This window comes from Oncorhynchus nerka, linkage group LG2, assembly GCF_034236695.1.
Source record: "Oncorhynchus nerka isolate Pitt River linkage group LG2, Oner_Uvic_2.0, whole genome shotgun sequence".
Lineage (NCBI taxonomy): Eukaryota > Metazoa > Chordata > Actinopteri > Salmoniformes > Salmonidae > Oncorhynchus > Oncorhynchus nerka.
Window position 1 is genome coordinate 23,300,711 of NC_088397.1, and position 19,492 is coordinate 23,320,202.

Here is a 19,492-nt window from a genome sequence, read left to right on the forward strand (position 1 = left end):
ACTCACACCTGTGTTAACGAGAGAATCACTGACATGATGTCAGCTGGTCCTTTTGTGGCAGGGCTGAAATGCAGTGGAAATGTTTTTGGGGGATTCAGTTCCTTTGCATGCCAAGGAGGGACTTTGTTATGAAGAGTGATCAGATGAATTGCATTCTGGAGTATATGCAAATTGCCATCATACAAACAGAGGCAGCAGACTTTGTGAAAATTAATATTTGTGTCATTCTCAAAACCTTTGGCCACGACTGTATGTAGTGTATTGACACTAACAGCTGCTGGGTTGTCTTGTTGTTCCCAGGATGAGAACTACCAGGGCATCGTACAGTACGCTGTATCTCTAGTGGACGCTCTGCTCTTCATCCACTACCTGGCCATCGTTCTGCTGGAGCTCAGGCAGCTGCAGCCCGCCTTCTCTGTCTGCGTCACGCGCTCCACCGACGGAGAGACACGCCACTACAACCTGGGCCAGCTCAGGTGAGATGCGGAGGGAGAGGGCGGGTGAGTGAGAGGGGGCAGGGGAAGGGAGACTGATGGGGGGGGGGGGGGGGGTACGGAGAGGGGGAGGATGCGAGAGGAGATACTTTCAAGAAATTAAGACAGGACAACTCATTGGGTAGAGCAGGCTGAGAAGGAGAGAGCAGAGAAAAGAAAGTAAGATGTGTGTGTGTGTGTGTGTGTGAGTAATAGAAGTAATAAGCCAGAGAGAACAGCTCAGACTAGAAGAACCTGGTCTGTAATGACTGTCCTTTTGATGTGCCGTCTGACTGTACCAGGAAGAGGTTTTACCTCATGACGAGTTGCTGAAAGATGTAGTAAGACTGTCAAAATCCTCTCTCACTCTCGCATATCCCCCTTTGTGAGGGCCTCAAACATGACATATGTTGGTATTATGCCGGGGCCCTTTGGTTCACCTTTGTCTACCTCAGTACAGTGGCAAATGATGGACATATAAAGTGCTTTAGCCTCTGCTTCACTAGTGTTGTTAGAGGCTGCCCTGGGGCTGTTGTCGCTCATAAAGCGCCGTGCTATTTTCCTCAGCTGGCCAACGCAGCATCACTCTCTCTGTTGTCTGTATGCACTTGTAAACAAACAGCTAATTAGTGCTCCCTACAGGCCACACTGAGCATCTGGTCAGAGAAGATTCATACCAAACACACTCATAACACACACACACGCACAGATTCTCAGGTTCCAGTGGAGACTGGGTGTGTTTCCAGCCATTTACCCATGCCTGTCCTCCTCCATTCCCAGGCAACTGGTGAGGACATTCCTCTGTGTCTGGCAGGCAGGTTGTCTGGCAAGTGTCTGATGGGATATCAGAACAATGAACCTGTCCAGGAGGCCTGTTCTCCTGTCTGACTCTGACCTGGCTGTTCTTTGATGCCAATCTCAGGGCAGAAGAAGCCTGAGGAAATGCTCAAGATCCTAACACCAACATTACCAGAGATTCACCTCTGCAAGAATCTCGCTATTCTCCTCATTAATTGTCCCCCATCTCCAGTGTGGTCTACCATAAGAAGTCGCTACTTATGGTAGAGAAGAGCCACAGGCAGGCTCATATCTAGGTCAGTGTTTGGGCTTTATTGGTTCGTCTCCTCTCTCTGCTGTAGTTTAATAATTGATCAAAGTACCGAGCACCGGAGACCCTGACTGCTCAAAGTGCTGCCTTAGTCACAATGGGTGTATATAGTGTAGTTAACTTTAGGAAGTTGGTTTAGTGGTTTGTGCTAATGCACAACTGCGTGTGTCTGACGAAACATCTTCATACAGTATGTATAAATGAATCATAGCTATAAGTGGATTTAAAACTTGACAAAGTTGTTTTAGTGTGCCTTTGTTTTGGCGATGTCAGAATGTCTGTCTGTGTGCCATACCAGCGTTGTGTCTCTGTCTGTCTGTGTGTCTCTGTCTGTCTGTGTGTCTCTGTCTGTCTGTGTCTCTGTCTGTGTGTCTCTGTCTGTCTGTGTGCCATGCCAGCGGTGTGTCTCTGTGTGCCATGCCAGCGGTGTGTCTCTGTGTGCCATGCCAGCGGTGTGTCTCTGTGTGCCATGCCAGCGGTGTGTCTCTGTGTGCCATGCCAGCGGTGTGTCTCTGTGTGCCATGCCAGCAGTGTGTCTCTGTCTGTCTGTGTGCCATGCCAGCGGTGTCTCTGTGTGCCATGCCAGCGGTGTCTCTGTGTGCCATGCCAGCGGTGTGTCTCTGTCTGTCTGTGTGCCATGCCAGTGGTGTGTCATGCCAGCGGTGTGTCTCTGTCTGTCTGTGTACCATACCAGCGGTGTGTGTCTGTCTGTCTGTGTAACATACCAGCGGTCTGTCTGTGTAACATACCAGCGGTGTGTCTCTGTCTGTCTGTGTACCATACCAGCGGTGTGTGTCTGTCTGTCTGTGTAACATACCAGCGGTCTGTCTGTGTACCATAGCAGCAATATGTTTATACATCCATGTATTTGACATCGTAGTTGTGGGTTTGTGAACCCACCTGCCTCCTCCATATGTTCACGACCACGGCAGGACGAAGGGTGTTAGTGGATGTTTTCTCTGTATCAGTCATATGGGATATCCAGCACTACTCTGAGATGAATCCCAGGATTTAATCCCTCTATAGGGGACACACAGCTGCTGCTAGTCTACACAATACTCCCTGCAGTGGTAAAGCTGCTATATATATATATATATATTAGTGCCTTCAGAAAGTGTTCACATGCCTTTTTCCACCTTTTTTTTGTTACAATTGGGATTTAATTGTCTTTCTTTTTTTAATGTTTTTTTTTCTTTATTTAACCAGGTAGGCTAGTTGAGAACAAGTTCTCATTTGCAACTGCGACCTGGCCAAGATAAAGCATAGCAGTGTGAACAGACAACACAGAGTTACACATGGAGTAAACAATTAACAAGTCAATAACACAGTAGAAAGTGGGTGGCAGATCTGGAAGAGTCTGGTTGACTGGAAGAGTCTGGTTGACTGGAAGAGTCTGGTTGACTGGCAGATCTGGAAGAGTCTGGTTGACTGGCAGATCTGGAAGAGTCTGGTTGACTGGCAGATCTGGAAGAGTCTGGTTGACTGGCAGATCTGGAAGAGTCTGGTTGACTGGCAGATCTGGAAGAGTCTGGTTGACTGGCAGATCTGGAAGAGTCTGGTTGACTGGCAGATCTGGAAGAGTCTGGTTGACTGGCAGATCTGGAAGAGTCTGGTTGACTGGCAGATCTGGAAGAGTCTGGCTGACTGGCAGATCTGGAAGAGTCTGGCTGACTGGCAGATCTGGAAGAGTCTGGTTGACTGGCAGATCTGGAAGAGTCTGGTTGACTGGCAGATCTGGAAGAGTCTGGTTGACTGGCAGATCTGGAAGAGTCTGGTTGACTGGCAGATCTGGAAGAGTCTGGTTGACTGGCAGATCTGGAAGAGTCTGGTTGACTGGCAGATCTGGAAGTGTCTGGTTGACTGGCAGATCTGGAAGAGTCTGGTTGACTGGCAGATCTGGAAGAGTCTGGTTGACTGGCAGATCTGGAAGAGTCTGGTTGACTGGCAGATCTGGAAGAGTCTGGCTGACTGGCAGATCTGGAAGAGTCTGGCTGACTGGCAGATCTAGCTGCTCTGGCTGCTCCATGCAGACTGGCAGCTCTGGCTGCTCCATGCAGACTGGCAGCTCTGGCTGCTCCATGCAGACTGGCAGCTCTGGCTGCTCCATGCAGACTGGCAGCTCTGGCTGCTCCATGCAGACTGGCAGCTCTGGCTGCTCCATGCAGACTGGCAGCTCTGGCTGCTCCATGCAGACTGGCAGCTCTGGCTGCTCCATGCAGACTGGCAGCTCTGGCTTCTCCATGCAGCTCTGGCTTCTCCATGCAGACTGGCAGCTCTGGCTTCTCCATGCAGACTGGCAGCTCTGGCTTCTCCATGCAGACTGGCAGCTCTGGCTGCTCCATGCAGACTGGCAGCTCTGGCTGCTCCATGCAAACTGGCAGCTCTGGCTGCTCCATGCGGGCTGACAGCTCTGGCTGCTCCATGCGGGCTGGCAGCTCTGGCTTCTCCATGCAGACTGGCAGCTCTGGCTTCTCCATGCAGACTGGCAGCTCTGGCTTCTCCATGCAGACTGGCAGCTCTGGCTGCTCCATGCAGACTGGCAGCTCTGGCTGCTCCATGCAAACTGGCAGCTCTGGCTGCTCCATGCGGGCTGACAGCTCTGGCTGCTCCATGCGGGCTGACAGCTCTGGCTGCTCCATGCGGGCTGACAGGTCTGGCTGCGCTGAACATGCAGGAGGCTCCGGCAGTGCAGGAGAGGAGAAAGGCTCCGGCTGCGCTAAACAGGCGGAAGGCTCCGGCAGCGCTGTAGAGGAGGAAGGCTCCGGCTGCGTTGAACAGGCGGGAGGCTCCGACAGCGCTGTAGAGGAGGAAGGCTCTGGCTGCGCTAAACAGGCGGGAGGCTCCGGCAGCGCTGTAGAGGAGGAAGGCTCTGGCTGCGTTGAACAGGCGGGAGGCTCCGACAGCGCTGTAGAGGAGGAAGGCTCTGGCTGCGCTAAACAGGCGGGATGCTCCGGCAGCACAGGAGAGGAGAAAGGCTCTGGCTGCGCTAAACAGGCGGGAGACTCCGGCAGCGCTGTAGAGGAGGAAGGCTCTGGCTGCGCTGAACAGGCGAGGCGCACTGAAGGCCTGGTGCGTGGTGCTGGAACTGGTGGTACTGAACCGAGGACACGCACAGGAAGCCTGGTGCGGGGAGCTGCCACCGGAGGACTGGTGTGTGAAGGTGGCACATGATGGACCGGACCGTGAAGGTGTACTGGAGAGCCTGAGAGCAGGGCTGGCACAGGACGTGCAAGGCTAGGTAGCTACACAGGAGGCCTAGTGCGTGAGGCTGGCACAATTTTCACCAGCCGACTAACACGCACCTCAGGACGAGTATGGAGCGCTGACCCAGGTGCCATCAAATCCCCGAAACGCTCCGTCGGACGAATATCGTACCTAAAGCACCAAACTAGCAACTCCCTCATTACTCTCTCCTCCACTTTCCCCATTAACTCCTTCACAGTCTCTGCTTCGCTCACCTCTAACACCGGCTCTGGTTCTGGTCTCCTCCTTGGCTCCTCACGATAAACGGGGAGAGTTGGCTCAGGTCTGACTCCTGACTCTGCCACACTCTCCCTGAGCCCCCTCCCAATACATTTTTGGGGCTGACTCTCGGGCTTTCTTCTGCGCCGCCGTGTTTGTCTCTCCAACTCCATTCTCCTATAACCTGCTTCGCACTGCTCCAGCGAATCCCAGGCGGGCTCCGGCACTCTCTCTGGGTCGACCGCCCACCTGTCTATATCCTCCCAAGTAGTGTAGTCCCGATATTGTTGATCCTGCTGCCGCTGTTGCTTCTCCTCATAACAGCGCCTCTCAGCTCTCGCCGCCTCCAGTTCTTCTTTGGGGCGGCGATATTCTCCAGGCTGATCCCAGGGTCCTTCTCCGAACAATTCATCCTCCCATGTCCGTTCCTCCTTTCGCTGCTGCTTCTGTCGCTGTTGCCTGTTACCACGCCACTCGGTCCGGGTGTGGTGGGTGATTCTGTAACGGCGTTAGTCTGTTGAAAGAGGAGCGGACCAAAATGCGGCGTGGTGGTTACTCATGTTCTTTAATGAAAAATGAACGATACATGAAATAACAACTATATACAATACAACAAACGAAACGCGAAAACCTATACAGCCCATCTAGTGAAATACAAACACACTGAGACAGGAACAATCACCCACAAACACACAGTGAAACCCAGGCTACCTAAATATGGTTCCCAATCAGAGACAACGAGAATCACCTGACTCTGATTGAGAACCGCCTCAGGCAGCCAAGCCTATGCTAGACACCCCTACTCAGTCACAATCCTAATGCCTACTAAAACCCCAATACTACAACACAACAAACCCATGTCACACCCTGGCCTGACCAAATAACTAAAAACACAAAATACTAAGACCAAGGCGTGACATTTAATCTTTACAAAATACAAAGAAAAATTATATATATTTTTAAGATGAATTAAAAAATAAAACACTATCTTGATTACATAGATATTCACCCCCTGAGCCAATACCTTTTGGCAGTGATTACAGCTGTGAGTCTTTCTGGGTAAGTCTCTAAGAGCTTTCCACACCTGGATTGTACAATGTTTACCCATTTTTATTATTTTTGAAATTCTTCAAGCTCTGTCAAGTTGGTTGATGATCATTGCTAAACAGCCATTTTCAAGTCTCGCCATAGATTTTCAAGTCGATTTAAGTCAAAACTGTAACAAAGCCACTCAGGAACATTCAATGCAACTCAAGCGTATATTTGGGCCTTGAGATTTAGGTTATTGTCCTGCTGAAAGGTGAATTTGTCTCCCAGTGTCTGTTGGAAAGCAGACTGAACCAGGTTTTCCTCTAGGATTTTGTCTGTGTTTAGCTCTATTCCATGTATTTTTAACCAGAAAAACCCTCCCTAGTCCTTGCTGATGACAAGCATATCCATAACATGATGCAGCCATCACCATGCTTGAAAATATGAAGTGGTAATCAGTGAGTGATGTTTTCAGTTGGATTTTCCCCAAACAAAACGCTTTTGTATTCAGGACAAAATTACTTTAGTGCCTTATTGGAAACCGGATGCATGTTTGGGAATATGTTTTATTCTGTACAGACTTCCTTCTTTTCACGCTGTCATTTAGATTAGTATTGTGGAGTAACTACAATGTTGTTGATCCATCCTCCGTTTTCTCCTATCACAGCCATTAAACTCTGTAACTGTTTTAAAATCACTATTGGCCTCATAGTGAAATCCCTGAGCAGTTTCCTTCCTCTACAGCAACTGAGTTAGGATGGACGCCTGTATCATTGCGGTGACAGGGTGTATTGACACACCATCCAAAGTGTAATTTAATAACTTCACCATGCTCAAAGATATGTTTTTGTATTGTAGGGACCTTACAGCTAATTGTATGCGTGGTACAGATATGGAGTAATCATAAAAAAAATGTAATTTTGTAAAACATTCAGAAAAACAATTCCAATTTGACATTGTGGGGTATTATGTGTAGATCAGTGGCACACAATCTAAATAGTATCCATTTAAAATTCAGGCTGTGACACCACAAAGTGGAAAAAGTTAAGGCTTCTGCATACTTTCTGAGGGCACTGTGTGTGTGTGTGTGTGTGTGTGTGTATATATATATATATACTGCACTGGAATGAGGGCGAGAACATGTCCATAATGTCCTGTCACTTAGCCTGACATTTCCCCTGCGTCAGCACTGGGTGTGTAAAGTTGCATACCTCTCCCCCCCCCCCCCCCCCCACCATGTCACTACTGTTAGGACGTCCCAAGAGAGTTTCTATCTCCTCGCTCTCTCTCTCTCTCTCCTACTCACTCTTCCATGTGGAACGGTACACAGCAGTAAACCTTTCTCATGGTGTAGTATCAATAGGGGAATAAAGAGGATGGGTTAGAAGAGAGGCCTGTGTCTGTCTACAGAGAGGGACAGTAGCCTCAGTGTGCTGCCTGGCTGCCCCAGGGGGAAATAGGAAGCACATGCTTCCAGGCCAGCACGTGGTACTTCCTCACTGACTCTGTCTGCAACAGTAAAGTTAGCGCCCTCGCTCGTCTTAACAAATGACATGAGTCCCTGGTAGAGGAAGGGAGGGGAAAGGGGAGAGGGAGGAGAAAGGCCTGCCCTGTGCTTCTGTAGGCCTGTGAAAAGCTGCTTGCATCTGCTGCTGCTCTGGTAGTGGGCCCAACGCAGTTACAACGCAGAGGAACTGGGCTCTGACTGTCTCAGCAGCGTACTAACAGGGCTAGATTGGATCAGTAGGCTACAATGAGCTACAGCAGAAAATTATCCCTGGCATTTCTAGATCAAAACCGTAAAGGCACGTAAACAAAATGGATACACACGCTTAATGAATTGGTATTGTGTATCTGGCTAATCAGCACTGGTACATTGATCACTTGACTACATGTCTGTGTAGACAATGACTTAGAGATGTGTTCAGGCCATACTCGGTTGCTACATAATGGATTGCTAAAGCACAAGAACAGAACACGTATGTAAAGTCTCAACTGGTGAAATATTGCCGTCTTTGAGAGGCAAGACATGGCATGTTGTGCCGGGACATGGTGTCTATGCTGCAGCAGCAATAGGAAGTAGTCTGTCTCTCTCTAACCTCAGCCGCTCTCTCCCAGCGGTGCTGTGAGGTTCTGTTCTGGTTTAATTTGACAGAGCCTAGACAGCAGGGATATGTCCCTGTGTTCAGGGGGGGTTAATGATAACATGATGGCTCAAAGTAACACAGTCACACTCACATTCCTGGTGCTTATGACTCCACTCCTCTCTCAATCTTCCTCTTTCTCTCCATATCTCTCTCTCTCTCTCTCTCCCTTTATCTATGTCTCTCTCTCTGTGTGTCTCTCTCTGTCTGTCTCTCTCTCTCTCTGTGTGTCTCTCTCTGTCTGTCTCTCTCTCTCTCTGTGTGTCTGTCTCTCTCTCTGTGCGTGTCTCTCTTTCTCTGTCTGTGTGTCTCTCGCTCTGTGTCTCTGATCGTGGATTTTATTAGCTTAAGTAAAAAAAATGTATCCTATGTCCAGGTTCCAATTAAATCTACTTCTCCTTATTCTTTCTATCTGTGTGTGCCTGCGTGTGTGTGTGCCTGCGTGTGTGTGCCTGCGTGTGTGTGCCTGCGTGTGTGTGCCTGCGTGTGTGTGCCTGCGTGTGTGTGCCTGCGTGTGTGTGCCTGCGTGTGTGTGCCTACGTGTGTGTGCCTGCGTGTGTGTGCCTACGTGTGTGTGTGTGTGCCTGCGTGTGCCTGCGTGTGTGCCTGCATGTGTGTGTGCCTGCGTGTGTGTGTGCCTGCGTGTGTGTGTGCCTGCGTGTGTGTGTGCCTGCGTGTGTGTGTGCCTGCGTGTGTGTGTGCCTGCGTGTGTGTGTGTGCCTGCGTGTGTGTGTGCCTGCGTGTGTGTGTGTGCCTGCGTGTGTGTGTGTGCCTGCGTGTGTGTGTGTGCCTGCGTGTGTGTGTGTGCCTGCGTGCGTGTGTGTGCCTGCGTGTGTGTGTGCCTGCGTGTGTGTGTGCCTGCGTGTGTGTGTGTGTGTGTGCCTGTGTGTGCTCAGTATTCAGCGGGCGGCATTGGCCATCATAGAGAACTACTACAGGGACTTCTCTGTCCACAACCCGGCCCTGCTCACCGCCTCGAAGTCCCGGGCCGCCAAGCACCTGGCCGGCCTTAAGGTCTATAATGTGGATGGTGAGTTCCCGGCATCCCCCGCCACTGGTGAGTGCATGGAGACTCCTTGGGTTTATCTATCCATTTCTTCTATATCTGTTTCTCTTATCTGTCCTTTGGGCTTGATGTTTGACTCTCTCCTCTCCTCGGTTGCTCTCTAACACCCAGAGGTCTTTAAAGCCAAACTGAAAGCTTACCTTTTGGACAGTAAGTTCAGTAGTTGTCTCTCACTAAAACCCTGCATCTCTGAACACTGTCTGGACTCACTGACTAACCCGCCTCTCTCTCACTGGAGCTGCACACCAAACCAATCCCCTTGCTCTCCACTGTAATTGGCATGCCTCATTGGTTTAGAGACACAGCTGTGAAATGATTAAACTCGTTTGTGTAGGCCACACCCAAAACATGTGATGTCACTATCGACATTGACCCAGTGACGATTTATCGCTGCTTCTATTTACTAGTGTGTTATACATTTTCACTTTTAGCTGAACACTTGCTTTGACTGTTTCTGATATGGAATAATAATTTGTAAAATCAGCTCTGGGCAAGAGCGAAATCTAATAGGATATCTGGAGAGAGGGAAACGAAATAAATGCATTTGTTTGAACATGTTTTGAAGTGAAGAGGCATCAGGACTGCTTGTGACTACTCATGAAGCAATTTCCTTCTCTGTGTTCCCCATAAGTGTACCCCCCCTGCCTCTCTTTCGCTCTGGCTCTTGCCCTCTTCCTCCCTCTATTCTTTCTCTGCCTCCCTCCTCCCTCCAGTAGAGCTCAGAGATGAGACAGCCAGCAGTGTTAAATCAATAGCTATACTGCCCACTGTCACTCTCCTCTTGTTCTCCTCATTGAGGAGCTGGTCTCTGGGGAGTGTCATCACAGTAACTGCAGCAGGGACAGTGATTTGGGGTAGTCTAGGAGAGAGACTGTCCTCCCTCCATTATCCATGACCAAGGTCCATCACCTAACCACTAAGCATGGTAGAGGCTGTTAGAACACACACTTCAGATGAGTTGGCAGGAGACATGACTTTGCTGAAATGAATCATGATAGTCATAGACAGGCACCCTTAATTCCAAATGTTTAGCTTTTCAGTATTATATTTTATACTGACATGCCCATGTACAGACCCACAGGGCTCTCTCCTTTACATCAAGCAAGCCGTGTTCTTTTGATCACCAGGTAATTCTTATTTGTGGTATTAACCCCCAACATTACTACTTCAAAAGAAAACAAATCTCTTTTGGGTTGGTGAGTTGACGGGTTCATGACCTGACTGGCAGTGCAAACATGGCTGCCGTTTCTCAGACTGGAGAAATAGGGCCTGGATATATAATACAATTCTCCAGTCCTGAATTGCCAGCCTACATGAATACTGCAGCAGCTCCCTCTCTTAGCCTCTATTAACATGAGCCGTCGCTCTCTTGCATATTAACACTCTCATAATGACATGCGACTGACATTCAACTTTTGAAGTTGGCCGGGGAAGTGTATTAAGACGGACACTCGGCTCCGCTCAAAGACACAGAGAGGCGGAGTAGCTAAGAACCCGGAATAACAGAATGTTACAGTGGTTGCGTGGGTGTGGTGGTTTGAACTTGGTACATGCATTTTCAACTATATCCAATTTTTTTTTGATTACTGTGTTCTGTCCTTTACGATTTTATGGTTTACTACTATTCAAAGACAGTGTTTGTTCAGTTGTCACACAGTTTTTTAAAGGTGTCTATATGTCTGTGTTACTTTGAGTATATGGCATGTTTTTTTACTGTGGAGATATCTTGACACTCTGACTTTGCAAGATTCTGTATCAATGGAAGTAATGAACACCTGTATTAACCGAACATCCCTCTGTTGTCTGCCTCCCTAGGCCCTGAGAACAACGCAGCGACCGGATTGGCCCACTCCCAGTCTCGGGCTATGATTGCCGCTGCCGCCCGCCGCCGAGACACCAGTCACAACGAGCTGTACTACGAGGAGGCGGAGCACGAGAGACGCGTCCGTAAACGCAAGGCCCGGTGAGAGACAGGTTTGGGGGGTTTTCGGCTGTTTGGTAAATGAATGGAAGGACATATGGGGATTGTTTCTCTACATATTTGTGGTAAAGGAGCCGTTTGGACTTACCAACCAAACGGATACTAAAGTATGTCTCCTCTCTTTGGTTTGATATTAGATCACATTTACATTTGAATCGCTAAACAGATGCTCTTATCCAGAGCAACTAATAATTAGTGCATTAATCTTAAGATAGCTAGGTGAGACACAGTTGTAGTAAGAAAGTTTTCCCTAAATAAAGTACAGTACCAGTCAAAAGTTTGGACACACCTACTCATTCAAGGGTTTTTCTTTATTTGTACTATTTTCTACGTTGTAGAATAATAGTGAAGACATCAAAACTATGAAATAACACACATGGAATCATGTATTAACCAAAAAAGTGTTAAGCAAATCAAAATATATTTTAGATTCTTCAAAGTAGCAACCTATTCCTTGATGACAGCTTTGCATTCTCTCAACCAGCTTTACCTGGAATGCTTTTCAAACAGACTTGAAGGAGTTCCCACATATGCTGAGCACTTGTTTGCTGATCTTCTTTCACTCTGCAGTCCATCTCATCTCAAACCATCTCAATTGGTTTGAGGTCAAGTGATTGTGGAGGCCAGGTCATCTGATGCAGCACTACATCACTCTCCTTGGTCAAATAGCACTTACACAGCCTGGAGGTGTGTTGGGTCATTGTCCTGTTGAAAAACAAATGATAGTCCGACTCAGCGCTAACCAGATGGGATGGCATATTGCTGCAGAATGCTGTGGTAGCCATGCTGGTTAAGTGTGCCTTGACTTCTAAATAAATTACAGATTTCCACCGGTCTAATGTCCATTGCTCATGTTTCTTGGCCCAAGCAAGTCTCCTCTTCTTATTGGTGTCCTTTAGTAGTGGTTTCTTTGTAGAAATTAGACCATGAAGGCCTGATTCACGCAGTCTCCTCTGAACAGTTGGTGTTGAGATGTGTCTGTTATTTAAACTCTGAAGCATTTATTTGGGATGCAATTTCTGAGGCTGGTAATGAATGTATCCTCTGCAGCAGAGGTAAATCTGGGTCTTCCTTTCCTGTGGCGGTCCTCATGAGAGCCAGTTTCATCATAGCGCTTGATGGTTTTTGCGACTCCATTTGAAGAAACTTTCAAAGTTCTTGACATTTTCCGGATTGACTGACCTTCATGTCTTAGTAATGATGGACTATTGTTTCTCTTTGCTTATTTGAGCTGTTCTTGACATAATATGGACATGGTCTTTTACCAAATAGGGCCATCTTCTGTATACCACCCCTACCTTGTCACAACACAACTGATTCGATCAAACACATTAAGAAGGAAAGAAATTCCAACAATTAACTTAACAAGGCACACCTGTTAATTGAAATGCTTTCCAGGTGACTACCTCATGAAGCTGGTTGAGAGAATGCCAAGTGTGCAAAACTGTCAGCAAGGCAAAGGGTGGTTACTTTGAAGAATCTGAAATATAAAATATATTTTGATTTGTTTAACACGTTTTTGGTTACTACATGATTCCATATGTTTTATTTGATAGTGTTGATGTCTTAGTAAAAATAAAGAAAAACCCTTCAATTAGTAGGTGTCCAAACTTTTGACTGGTACTGTAGTTAAAAGCTAATTCAAGACAAGTGCAGGTAATTGTTTTAGTTCTATATATTTTTGTAGTTACTCCTATGCCATGTAAAGCCTTTTTAGATGTTTCCAAAGCCCCGGTAGTAGAAGTATACACTCCATCATTGTGCACTGAACAACCACATTGCGCACTGAACAACCACATTTCATGTGCCCTCCTAGACTGGTGGTGGCGGTAGAGGAGGCCTTCACACACATCAGGCGCATGCAGGAGGAGGAGCAGAAGAAAGCCCCCGGGGACGTAATGGACCCGCGCGAGGCCGCCCAGGCCATCTTCCCCTCCATGGCCCGCTCCCTGCAGAAGTACCTTCGCACCACCAGGCAGCAGCACTGCCACAGCATGGAGAGCATCCAGCAGCACCTGGCCTTCTGCATCACCAACAACATGACGCCCAAGGTGACCAAGTGTTCTCATCAGTGGAGGCTGGTGGGAGGAGAAATCGGAGGACGAGCAGATTGAAATGGCTGGAATGGAATAGTTTGGGATTTCATTCCATTCCAGCCATTACAATGAGCCCGTCCACCATCATCCCCCACTGGTTTTGACCAACTCCTTTGAGTGGCACCTTACTTGTATAGTAGTAACAAATAATTATGTTATTGGGAAAGTGCTAACTCCTCTCCTCATAGGCCTTCCTGGAGAGTTACCTGACCCCCTGGCCCACCTTGCAGTATGGCCGCGAGCGCTGGCTGGCCCGGCAGTGGACTCTGGTCAGCGAGGTGTCGGTCACCAGTGGCCTCAAGGAGGGCGCCATCTTCCTCCTCAAGTGCATAGACTTCAGCCTGGTGGTGACGGCCAAAAGGATCCCCTACATCCAGCTTTCAGAGGAGTTCATCGACCCCAAGTCGCACAAGTTCGTCCTGCGGCTACAGTCAGAGACCTCTGTGTAGAACTGGACAACTGTTTTTACCACCACACACCTTTTTTTAGTTTTGTTTTCAAAATGTGTTTATTTTGGGTTTGCAGTTTTATTTTATTTTTGGATTTTTATATTATATATGAATATATGTTACACATGTTGGAATATATTATCCTTTTTTATCTATGGTTTACCTGGTTTATGAGTTAATATAAAAAAAATGTTTAAAAAAAAATATACACCGGTGATTAATTTGACTTGTCTTGCATGCACACACAGAAGATTGAACTGGACTCTGTGGAGATGGAACTGTAGATGAACAATGTGTGCACACAACTGCATATGTGTCAATGTCTATGAACACAATCAGTTGTTCCACCTCTGAAAGACTGATGCAGAGCTCAAGACAAGGAATTATTTTAATTCCATGACTCCAGACAGAAGGTGGAGACCGAAGGAGGGGGACGGCCATTTTGACATCTCACCAAAGAGTCAAATGACATTACTGTTTGTTGCCATGGACATTCCTTCATTCCCCCTCAGCCAAACCACTACAGATGGTGAACTGCCACTATTTAACTTCTGGACAAAATGTTTATTTTAACACACGTCTCAGGCCTGTCTGCTGTTCTGAAACTATAGCTACTTAATTGTCTTTTTTAATGTTACATGCACATGTTCTCTACATCTGTATATTGATTATGTATAAACACATTGTGATATGTTGTTTAAGTCTGTGTACTGGGTCAATCTCCCTCCCATTTCCTTATATCCCGATCTGTGGATGTACAGAGCAAGACATAAATATCGGTGGCATTCATTGTTATTCTGATATTTTTAAAAACAACCTTGTTTTATCTGTTATTGGTGATGTTAAATAGAAATTCTAATTCAATGCCAATTTATACGATTACCACCCCAAGGGGATCTGTTAAAAATATATATATTTTAGACCTCAAAGTGTGTACTGTAGTATGGCTTTATGCATACAGCAGCACTTTCCCAGGCGCAATGTCGCAATAGAACAGCATGTTATACTGCAGTACATCTCGTCCACAAATCTCTCTCTATAACCAGGTTATTCTGTACTATACAGGACTATGTTCTTTTATAAGTACTACTGTCAAAACGGGCTCAGAATGGTCCATCCATATCCCAAATTAACTTATGTAACATTTTCAACATACCATTATACACTCATGGCTGGTTTGTAAAGCAGAGCTCTTCAAACGTATTAGGAATCCCATAGTCGCCCATATTAGGAATCCCATAGGATCCTGATTGCTGATGTAAGTCAATATTTACAGCTTCTGTAATGGATTTTGGAGATGTGCTGCTGTCTCGTTCCACTCTTACATTTTTCATAGGATGGTCCCACTTCCCAGCGTAGTCATATTTTGATAACGTGTCCATTAAGGACCCTGCATTTGCTGAAACTTAAGTTACCTTTTTATAAAGCGACACATTCATTCCCCGCATATATCTCTTCTCAGGGTTCAGGCTTTCACTTATATCACGCTTACTTTGCCTGATAGAGCACTCCGGGAGAGAAGATACACATATACAACTAATGTATGACACTGATTTGGACCACAGCCTCAATCTGCCTGTGTACCTTGTACACGGTACGCAGAACTCTATTCAGAATCGTGCTTCTACACCTGCATTGCTTGCTGTTTGGGGTTTTAGGCTGAGTTTCTGTACAGCACTTTGAGATATCAGCTGATGTAAGAAGGGCTATATAAATAGATTATTCTGCAGCTATTACCATTGAAAGTCTAAGCGGTTAATTAAGCTAATCGCCTCTTGAGATGGTATGGTACTAGGGGGTGAAGAGGAGCCTCCCTTGTAACTCACCCGTCTGGTTCATCTTCTATTGCAATGTCATCAAGCGAGATATCATGTTGAGCTGTGAATCTGGGGACCTGATAGCTTTGAGTCTGTTCCTTATTTAAAAGGATGAACATAAAAATCACTCATGACATCAGAATCCTATATTCTCCCCATGTGAATGTGGGTGGCAGATTGAGATCCATCCAGGATGAATTGTTTCAGAGGTGATCAGGATCCTATCTACTTAAGATCTCATAAATCCCCATGTAGAATGGACTTCCGGTTTGTCGAGGTCCTCCACGGTATTACAGCTCTGCATGTCATTCATGAAAACAAAACTGTCCGTGGGCGCCCCCTGGCAGACAAACCAGAAGGTGTCAGACAATGGCAATGGGTTACTGTTGGGTGCTGACACATTCACAAACAAACGCATGGTGCCGTGGCAGGTTATACACAAACCATTTTTAACCGTTAGCATGTGGCTCATAAAAGCCACTTGGAAATGCAACTCTCTTTGTTTTCTCAGTCGTCATGAAAACAATTTTTTTATACTTAGCACTGGGAGTCTTTTGTACCCATAATTGATGGACTTTGTCTTTACACTGTATGTATTTATGTAGCTAAGCGTGTGCATATACCATTCCCTTATCACATGCTCAGCCTTCCCTGTACTGACCGCAGATTGACGTTTATTGGGATTAGTCTTGCCCTGGAGGCAGAACTGAGCGATTTCCGCTAGATGTGCCAGTGGCAAAGTCAAATTGTCTGTATGGCAAAAATTAATCAAAACAAAAAAATAGCTTTTTGTTCTTAATTTAAGGTTAGTGTTAGCAGTGTGGTTAATATCATGCCTTTGTGCCTGTGCCAGCTAGTGACCACTCTGTAGAGCTGCCTCCGGTACAGGAGTCATCCCAATAAATGCTAACCTGGGTATTGACCTCTGTCAAGGTTTGCTGGCCTGGTCACAGATCTGTTTGTGCTGTTACTGCCAGGTTCTGCTAACCTGGCAGTAACTGATCTGCGACCAGGCTAAAGGTTAGCCAGGTTGCACCCATACTGTAGACCTCTGCTTTTTACTGACCTGACAACACATTGTAATCAATGTGTCAATTTCACTATACAACAGGCATTTGTGTAAAATAAACTTTTGTATGAACATGTATTAACTGGCTCTAAGAAGGACTGTTTTTCAAGCATTCCATTGAAAGGATATTTTTTTGGACCACACAACTATATCCTAGGCATCTCTGTGGTCCTAGGGTGGTTATAGGTGCGACGATGAGTGACGTTGCTACTAAGAAATCTCTTGTATTGACTGTCACCCAGGCAGAGAAAGTGAAATGACCATTACTTGTTGCCTCTTCTGTGAAGGCTCAATAAGGAGCTGTCAGTGTGTATAATTGTCCAGACTAGAGTTCCACTACTTTATAAATTATTACAGTGCAGCCAGACTACCCACAAGTACCACAGTGTGTTATGACCTATTAACTGTCAAACCCCATTTTTAAACATTCTGCTCTGTCATCGCCCATTAACAGTTTGATCCTGCTATATGAGCCAAATGTCACCTTGTTGGGTTATTTTGGGGCTGGCTGGTTGTTGTCATGGTGCCCATAGTAATTGGCTTGCTGTCAGGCTCTCAGTGGGGCCCCACACAGCCTTGTGGGTAAATGAATGTGTGCAGCGGCGACGCACACGACCTCATCCCCCGAAAACCTGCTGCGGGCCCACCTGTCACTACTCATCTATCACCGGTTTAACCCTCGCTTCTCCTTCGCTCTCCAGAAGAGCCACAGAAATACATTGTCAAGAGTGTGGAGAGGAAACGAGAAGCATTTGCATCTAAATAGAATGTTTTTTTTTCTCATACTTTCCCTCATTTGGTTTTGTAATGACTTGGTGATGTGTGCTGGCCTGGCTGTGTGCAGACCGACTGAAGCAGAGGGGAGAGATCAGTGGTATTTTATTCTCACAGCCTGCGCTGCGTCGGGCCTTTTGGGCTTTGGGCTCTGCTGAACAAGATCAGTTCTGGGTAGGGCAGATCTATAGTACTACCCTGTGCTCACAGAGTCTGACGAAGCTCTCCTGACCAAGGAGCTTGACTCTGAAACACATCAGGAATACACACTGAAAGGACCAATGCAGCTGTTTTTATCACAATATCAAATTATTTCTGAGTAACAATTAAGTACCTTACTCTGATTATTTTCAATTAAAATGGTCGAAAAATAAACAAAAATAGCAAAGGGCAATTTCTCAAGCAAGAATTTACTGTTGCTGGAACTATCTGGGAGTGGTCTGAGAGGGGAGGGGAAAACAGAAAATTGGCTGTTATTGGCAGAGGTTTGAAACTCTTTCTTATTGGTCTATTAAATGAGAAGTTTGCTTTTTCACAACAAAATCTATGTTTTTAATGTAAATTCCATGTTATAGAAGGGTCCAGACACTTTTTTTTGTGATTTCACTTGTTTTTGAGAAAAGTACACAGTATGGGGGCTCTGAAAAAAACATGAACAAAGGCTCCAAAAACATTCAGAACTTTAACTGCAACATTATATTCCGTTTTGTTGCGACTCGAGCGATATCTCTATTTCCATTCCAGCAGGAGGCTACACGGAGAATGGAACAGCTGGGTAGGGGAAACATCGCATGGAATATAACGTTGTGGATCATATTCGGAATGACAATTTAATGTGTACAACATCTAAACACCTGCATCACGATACTGAGAGCGTTTCCGTTTCTAAAATGACATATTTGGGTGTTTTTGGAGCATTTGTTCATGTTTTTTTAGAGGCCCCGTACTGCACAACGATGATGAGGAAGTGAATCGTTGCTTGGGGTAAGTAAAAAAAAAAAAAAATAGTGAAATCACCCAAAGCAATCTGAAACATTACAATTACATTGAGATTTAATTTATAACATAATTTACTGCATCCCACCAAAACAGGCTGAAATTTCAGGTGGTCTTTTCAAGTAGCGTTTACACTAAAATAGCATCTTTCACAATTTCACAGTATTATTCCAACCTTGTGGAAATGTATATAAAACACAGGAAATCACATTTTTGATTTTATTGGGCCTTTAAATGTGCACTAATAGTGGCAGGTGCACATACAGTGCCTTCGGAAAGTATTCAGACCCCTTGACTTTTTCCAATTTTTTGTTACATTACAGCTTTATTGTAAAATTGATTGAATTGTGACGAAGCAAAAATAGGTTTAGACAGTTTTTTATATTTTTTTATTAGCAAAAATAGCACTTTTACATAAGTATTCAGACCCTTTACTCAGTACTTGGTTGCAGCACCTTTGGCAGCGATGACAGCCTCGAGTCTTCTTGGGTTTGACGCTACAAGCTTGGCACACCTGTATTTGATGAGTTTCTCCCATTCTTCTCTGCAGATCCTCTCAAGCTCTGTCAGGTTGGATGGGGAGCGTTGCTGCTCAGCCATTTTCAGGTCTCTCCAGAGATGTTCGATCGGATTCCGGGCTCTGGCTGGGCCACTCAAGGACATTCAGAGACTTGTCCCGAAGCCACTCCTGCGTTGTCTTGGCTGAGTGCTTAGTGTCATTGTCCTGTTGAAAGGTGAACCTTTTTCCCAAATCTGAGGTTCTGAGCGCCCTGGAGCAGGTTTTCATCAAGGATTTCTCTGTACTTTACTCCATTCATCTTTGCCTCGATACTGACTAGTCTCCCAGTCCCAGCCGCTGAAAAACATCCCCACAGCATGATGCTACCACCACCATGCTTCACCGTAGGGATGGTGCCAGGTTTCCTCCAGGTGTGACGCTTGGCATTCTCTCATCTCCACAGAGGAACGCTGGAGCTCTGTTAGAGTGACCTTCAGGTTCTTGGTCACCTCCCTGACCAATGCCCTTC

At 46.2% G+C, this 19,492-nt stretch overlaps 1 protein-coding gene across 3 annotated transcripts in view; it reads left to right on the plus strand.

The window, feature by feature from the left end:
• LOC115132656 (vang-like protein 1) overlaps nucleotides 1-16,772 on the plus strand; it is a 60,796-nt gene extending 44,024 nt beyond the window's left edge. For 2 of the 3 annotated variants that reach the window (XM_029665381.2, XM_029665395.2), the window contains 5 exons: nucleotides 301-476; nucleotides 9,113-9,273; nucleotides 11,098-11,245; nucleotides 13,080-13,314; nucleotides 13,548-16,772. In XM_029665381.2, the coding sequence (XP_029521241.1) occupies nucleotides 301-476; nucleotides 9,113-9,273; nucleotides 11,098-11,245; nucleotides 13,080-13,314; nucleotides 13,548-13,808 (981 nt within the window). In that variant the 3' untranslated portion in view covers nucleotides 13,809-16,772. The remainder of the gene's footprint in view (nucleotides 1-300; nucleotides 477-9,112; nucleotides 9,274-11,097; nucleotides 11,246-13,079; nucleotides 13,315-13,547) is intronic. The other variant, XM_029665387.2, reaches the window with a different exon arrangement.
• The last annotated feature ends 2,720 nt before the right edge of the window (nucleotides 16,773-19,492 follow it).